The following is a 6,354-nucleotide window of genomic DNA, read 5'->3' on the forward strand; positions in this document are numbered from 1 at the left end:
TGATTCTCTTCACAGTAGCATGTGTGGTACTGTGCTTTGGATTTGCAGTCACAACAGTGCTGATAACACAAGGTTGTTTTCTGTGAGTGCTGACACAGAGTCGAGGTGTTTGCTGCTCCCTCACACTGCCCTGCCAGGAGGTAGACCTGGGCTGCAGGAGAAGCTGGGAGGGGACAAAGCTGAGACAGCTGACTCCAGCTGAGTAAGGGGATATGCCATGCTCACCGTACAAACTGGGGGAAGAAGCAAGAAGGGGGGCATATTTGGAGTGATGGTGTTTTTCTTCCCAAGTTACCATAACATTTGGTGGGGCTCTGGTCTCCTGGAGGTGGCCTGCCTGTGGGAAGCAGTGAATTCTGTGTTCTGCTCTGCTTGCACACAGCTTTTGCTTTACCTATTAAACTGTCTTTATCTGAACCCATGACTTTTTTCACTTTTAATCTCCTGATTCTCTCCCATCTCACTGGAGTGGAGAGAGAGAACAAGTGGCTGTGTGGGGCTGGGCTGCTGGCTGGGATTGATCCACAACAGCCTTTTTGATTCCAAAGTGCTTGAATGTAAAATGCAATCCATGGTCTCAAGCAACGTCGTGATTTTTCTATTTCTAATAATGATAGATGAAGATAAGGGAAAAAAATTGAAAAGAGCAATGTTTTGTATGTAAACACTTGAAATGGATTTATTTTTTAAAAAATCATTTTTACAGTTGAATCATACAGTATTCTTCTGTACGCCTTAAAATAAAAGCCTCCAGCTTTTAAAAATGCTGCCCAGTACAAAAGTGCTAATGTAAAACCGTAGTGTTTATGTATAGAAACCATCACTACACATCACTAAATTTCACTCTAAATATTCTCTTCACCAGTATCAAGGTGTGGAGAAGAGACAGAAGATAAGACTTCATAATATTTAAGGGCTTTCTTCTTCCCCTTACAGTTCAGTCTTCAGGAGCTTCAGCGCTTTCTGCATATTTGAATACACTAGAAATGAAATATTCATGCATGTTATTTTTGCTGCAACTACTTCTGCCAGCAACCAAAAATGTTGCAGAGAAAATGTCATTATTATTAAAGCTTTTAATCACATGCCTATTGCCATAGGGATTCAGATGCACTTACTCTTCCAAACAGTTTGTGAACGTCATGGGTTTAATTTTTACTGGTGAGAACATTCATTAATGTCAACACATGGGCAGAGACTGGAGCTGTGCAGCAGTGAAAGATGGCTGTAGCAAACATCTTTCCCTGCTCCCAGAAGGTTTCCTGACCTGGCCTGTTGGGACTCGTGTGTGAATTCTCACCGTTGCTTGCAGTGAACACTGCTGAATTATGCAAGTTCCTACTGACGTATGCTTGCTTTTAAAACAGATGGATGCTTAAGACTCCAGGGCTCTGCCATAATTTTCTTCATCTCACTGAATTTAAGTCTAGCATCCTGTTTAATTTTAATCCTGGTTGAATGTCTTTCAGCAAGTACTGATGGTGAGAATCTATAATGCCTGGTGTTATTCCTTGTCGCATGAAAAATGTGACTGTTTTCAGAATATTTCCAGAATGTGTCAGAACACTCTACTTACACAATGAAATGTCAGAGGGCTCATATGCGTAGAGACGGTTTGAGTATCTTCCAGTAATATCTGCTCTCACAGTCAGGGAAGGATCTGGGGAAAGAAGGGTTGAGAGAATTTGTGGAGGTTAACCTTCAAGCAGAGGAAATAGAAGGAAATAAAGCTTTCTGCACTGCACTCCTGTTTGCTTCCCAAATGTTTCTGTGAGACATGTCTGCTTCTGCTGACTTAAGAGATTGTTCTATCAGGGTTACTGACATTTCAGTTTTAAGTGTTGTGTTTGCAGGTTTATTAGGAATGGGATGAGCTACCCATTTCAGCCAGTGTGGCATCAGCCATCGAGGAAGGAATGCTGGACCTGTAAAGCTGGGTGGTATTGGGTCAATATTTGATCCACAGAACCATCTCAAACCTCTGTATTTCTCAGGAAGTAAATTCCTGTCAATCAGCCTGAGGATTTGAGATGCATAGTGCAGCAGAGGCTCTGTTCTGAGATCAGCTTTGATGCTTGAGGTACTCACCTATGAACAAAACCCGAGGGACGTACTGGCCATCAGGTGCAAGATTCTTGTCTGTGGTTTCATACTTAAAGAAAACAGAGAAGGGTCCTAGTCAAGGAGGGTATGTTACATATTTTTTTCTTTCACCATACTTTGTATTACGAAATACAGCTCAAATACTACATTTTGCAGTTTAAGAACTTCACTGTCTGGGATGCAGTTTTTTAACAGCTGGAATTGCAAATTGGTAACAGTTCATGTTATTAAACTTTACATTGCCTCAAATTCTGAGTTTATGATAGCTATAAATGAAAAAGACTTACTATGAAACCTGTTATGCTTCAGCAGTGGCCATTTTCCTGGCCAACCCTAGCTATTCAATTCAAGTTAGAGAAGCCATAATTAAAAGCAGAACTTTGTCACTTTCACTTAAATTAAGTCTAACTGGGAAACTTACCACAAGGTTCAGGAGAATGAATTTTTCAGCCAGTTTCTGTATATCTTTGTGTTCAGCAAAGACCTTCTTGAGGGCTAGAGTAGAAAAAAATGGGAAAGAAAATTAAAAAGATGCTGTTGAAATAATATTGTCCTCCAAAAAGAAATTCAAACAAACTGATGAAACAAAATTTAAATTTCCAGTTTACAACTGCAGCAAACAAAGATTTTCAGTTCATTCCATTGGAACATGATCCATTCATTTATATTCTGCATTAAAGAGTAATTACAATAGTGCAAAATGTCCCACCTTCCTTCAGAGAGTACAGCTGGCTCTCAAATTTGTCTGCTTAGGTTTGAATTTGAGGATTTGACCCTTCAAACCTCCTGTTCTACTCTTGTGGTTTCTGGCCCCGGATCTTAAGGCAGTTGATAACACAGCATGTAGGGCTTCAGACTAAAATGTTTGGAAGGGTTTACATACTTGTATAAAAACCCATCTGGAGTTACTGGAGCTATGGGTGGATGCAAAGATCTTGCCATATGAATTGACTTACAGGAAGGAGGGCCTTCAGGTAAATTCAAAGACACTGGGAAAAGAGCAGTCCCAGTTACCAGAAACCCTGGAAGAACTCAGTTTCAACCTGGATCGATTTAGTCCCTGGCTGGATTCAGTCTCAATCACTGATGATACCAAGACCTGAATATAGTCTTTCCAACAAATTGTTATTTCTTGCTACTGGTCTTGCTACTGATTTTGGCTGATTGTGCTGTCAACCAAATTCAGATTTTTCAGAGGTCAAACCCTACTGACCTTTGCTCATTTCTGTATCCATTTTGTATCATGCTATACTGCATCACCATTTGTATTTTATTTCTACACATTGGAAAACACTTCTGTGGTACAATAACTTGAAGAACACTCCCCATGCTTGTTCAAGCTAGCACTTCACTAAGGTTTAAAGAGAACAGTGGCTGATTTTTTTTTTTTTTTTTTTTCTTCAAAGTAGCGTTTTCCAGAAAATTAAGTTGTATTTCTTTTTCCCCGCCCCACTCCCGAGTGCAAAAGGATTACCTTGGCTGTGTGGGCAGTCTTCCAAGTGGTGGATAATCATCAGGGGTTTCTGGCTGGAAAAGAAGAGCTGTGGTTAGGAGCAGGGGAGGCTCAGGGGGCTCAGGGGTGCTCTGGGGAGCAGGGGTACCTGTGCTTGGCCCGGAACAGCGCCTCCTCGTAGGTCTGTGTCCAGATGAGCTGGTCTCCCCAGCCTGTGGGAGGGATAGGGGACACACACACCTTACAGGGGTCACACAGCACCCTATGAGTGGGGCCGGGGACCCCAGGTGAGTCCTGCCCCTGCTGGAGGGGCTTGGGGCAAAACCACTGCCAGAGGGCTTTAAATCAAGAATGAAGGAGGAGAGGGTGCTAGGAAATACTAGAAAAATGTTTTGCAGAATCAGTTACAATAAAATTAATTTTTTAGAACAGCAAAGTAGCTGAAATATTCACAAGATTGCACTTTTAAAGAAAATTGGTTGAGGGTTTTTCTTTAGTTGTTTGTTTTACCTCTGGAGAGTGTCTGAGGCAGTTTTGGCTTAACAGTAGTGTCCTTTGAATCCTTCTTGCCTGCATCCTTTGCCAGAGCACAGGAGATGACAATGAGCAGCAAGAACATGGACACGTAACCCTTCTCCATGGCTGCTCCTGGAGGTGAGAGAAACTCTGGGTCACTGTGGTGCCTCCCAGGTCGGAGCTGGCGGCGAGGCTCGCAGCAGATAAGGACAGCACAGGTAAGGCAGAGGAACAGGTCTCAAAGAGGCAGTGGGGTGAGCCAGGGCTGGAAGGAGCGGCTCCCAGGCAGGAGCTGGGGGTCCCCAGCCTTGGGACATGGGTGCATGAGGTTTGCTAAGCAAACTGCCCCGAAGGATCCTGCTGCTTCCCACTCCCCTGCTCTTGCCACTGGGCTGTGGCCCTGTCAGGATGGGCATGTCTGCCTTTGCCAGTTTCCCTCTCTTCTTGTTACACATATGGAATATGATCAGTAAAATAACTAATTTACAGCAATTCCAGAAGTCCTTGCAAGTCCTAATAAGTTCACAGTTCTACCTTGATCTCCCAGTACTAGAGTAACCCAGCTGCAGGTGCTGAAAAGTTAATTTGTGTCAGCTCTTCCCCCATTTTGGTGTGGGAGCAACTCACATGAGAAATCAGAATGTCTAAGCTAGGTTTTAGAGTGAACATTAGCATAGACACAGCTTAATGGTGTGGTTGAAACTTCTAATCCTGTTTTTTCCCTTAAAAGTATCATCTAATCCTTAAACCCAGTAGAATGTATAACAAAAAGATGTGTGACCCAGTGAAAACTGAAATGGAATTTGAGGGTGGAAACAGCATAAAGCAGAGAGTTTTTCCTGAGCCAGGCCAGGCTTGGAGATGAGACAGGTCTGATGGAAAGCTCCTCAGCATTTCAGCTGAAGGGGAAAATCATTTCAGCAACATGACCCTATGTTTTCTCATTGCATTTCCTCCTAAACTAGAACCAATATAATGTGTACAAAAATAAAATTTAAGATGTTCTAAAAGAATTACAGAACATTGAAAAGATTCATAAAAAGAAAAAAAAAGAAAAGAAAAGGAAAAACCAAGCCTATAAAACAAACCCCGCTACAACAGGCTGATTGTTCTTAAAGTTCAGACAATGAAAACCAAACTCCAGGAAAACAGAAGTGCTTTTCCAGGTAGGAACTGCAGGAGGAGACATTAGCTGAGTTTCCATGAGTGGCAGAGTGCTCTCTGCTACTGGGATGTCCAATAGAGCTCAATCAGCCAAAAGGTTCCCTGTTTCAAGAGTATGAAATACAACTTTTGCAGCAGACTGCATTTCTGCCCCAAGAAAATCTCTTTGGCAAGGTGGAAAATTGTATGAAGTTCAATTGTACTCTTGATTGTCAGGGCTGCCTCAAGAATTGTTCTGGTTATAGCTGTATGACAGAAGTAATGCTTCTTTAAAAGCAAAAATAATTAAATAAAAAAGTATGGGACAACCAAGAAATTGAAGATCAGGCACACTAGGCTGTTGTGGAGGCAGCCTGCAGAAAGCAAAGTCAGAGGAACGTTAGACCTGCTCCTTAAAAGCTTTGCCTCTGGAACACCAGGTGCACTTTTGAAAAGCTTTCCAAAATAACCCCTCTTCTCCTTTCTTTTTAACCTGAAAAGCCAATACTTCTGTAGACATCTTCCTTCATAACAAGCTGTGCTGGACTATGCCTGCTTTGCTGCAGTCTTTCCACCGATCAGATTCCCCATTCCCAGCCAGCTCAGGCTCACAGCTCCCCAGGGTACCTGCTGAAGCAGGGAGTGTACAGTGCCTTACCTTGTTTACTCTCCCAGACGTCTGCCAGGAAGCCAAGGTGTTCCTGGTTTCAGTGTGAATGCTGCTGTTCCTACTGCCTATTTATGCACCTTCACACCCCAACTCCACCCACAAGCTTTGAATTTGAATACTGCTTTCAGAGAGCTAAACTTTCCAGTTTTTCCCCACCAAAACATTCAGAGTTAATTTTGTAATTAAATAACCTGTCACATACTGTATCTAAAGCTCAGAGACATTTCTGTAGACTTTTGGGGTATTTCTTGAAAGATGATTTTAAAATATTGGCAAAGATCCAAGTACAGGTAAGCTTAAGTCAAGACTCCTGATTTGCCTGAAGAGTGATTTGTCTTTTTTTGATTGGTTGAAAAATCAGTATGGGTTCCTGTTCTTTAAGTCCTTAGAAGAAGTTAAATTGATGACTCAGAACTGTGGAGGTAAATTAGATAAATAACTGTGCACATTAAACAAAAATGTGTGCACA

General features: G+C 42.1%; 1 protein-coding gene across 1 annotated transcript; it reads right to left on the reverse strand.

The window, feature by feature from the left end:
* Positions 1-650: 650 nt before the first annotated feature.
* On the reverse strand, positions 651-5,962 carry AGR2 (anterior gradient 2, protein disulphide isomerase family member). The gene is made up of 8 exons (XM_015619308.1): positions 5,874-5,962; positions 4,067-4,204; positions 3,705-3,768; positions 3,578-3,630; positions 2,525-2,598; positions 2,089-2,152; positions 1,577-1,660; positions 651-980 (listed from the first exon to the last, which is right to left on the reverse strand). The coding sequence occupies exons 2-8, from the start codon at positions 4,194-4,196 to the stop codon at positions 931-933; spliced, it is 519 nt and encodes a 172-aa protein (XP_015474794.1). The 5' UTR covers positions 4,197-4,204; positions 5,874-5,962; the 3' UTR covers positions 651-930.
* Positions 5,963-6,354: the final 392 nt, after the last annotated feature.

This window comes from Parus major, chromosome 2, assembly GCF_001522545.3.
Source record: "Parus major isolate Abel chromosome 2, Parus_major1.1, whole genome shotgun sequence".
Lineage (NCBI taxonomy): Eukaryota > Metazoa > Chordata > Aves > Passeriformes > Paridae > Parus > Parus major.

Bases quoted from the DNA above. Each gene is read 5' to 3' on its own strand.
- AGR2 (XM_015619308.1), bottom strand. From the start codon at position 4,196: ATGGAGAAGGGTTACGTGTCCATGTTCTTGCTGCTCATTGTCATCTCC. The intron at 2,153-2,524 runs GTAAGTTTCCCA...GTTTTCTTTAAG, and splicing joins TCATTCTCCTGAACCTTGTG to TATGAAACCACAGACAAGAA. The intron at 981-1,576 runs GTAAGTAGAGTG...TTTCATTTCTAG, and splicing joins GCCCTCTGACATTTCATTGT to TGTATTCAAATATGCAGAAA.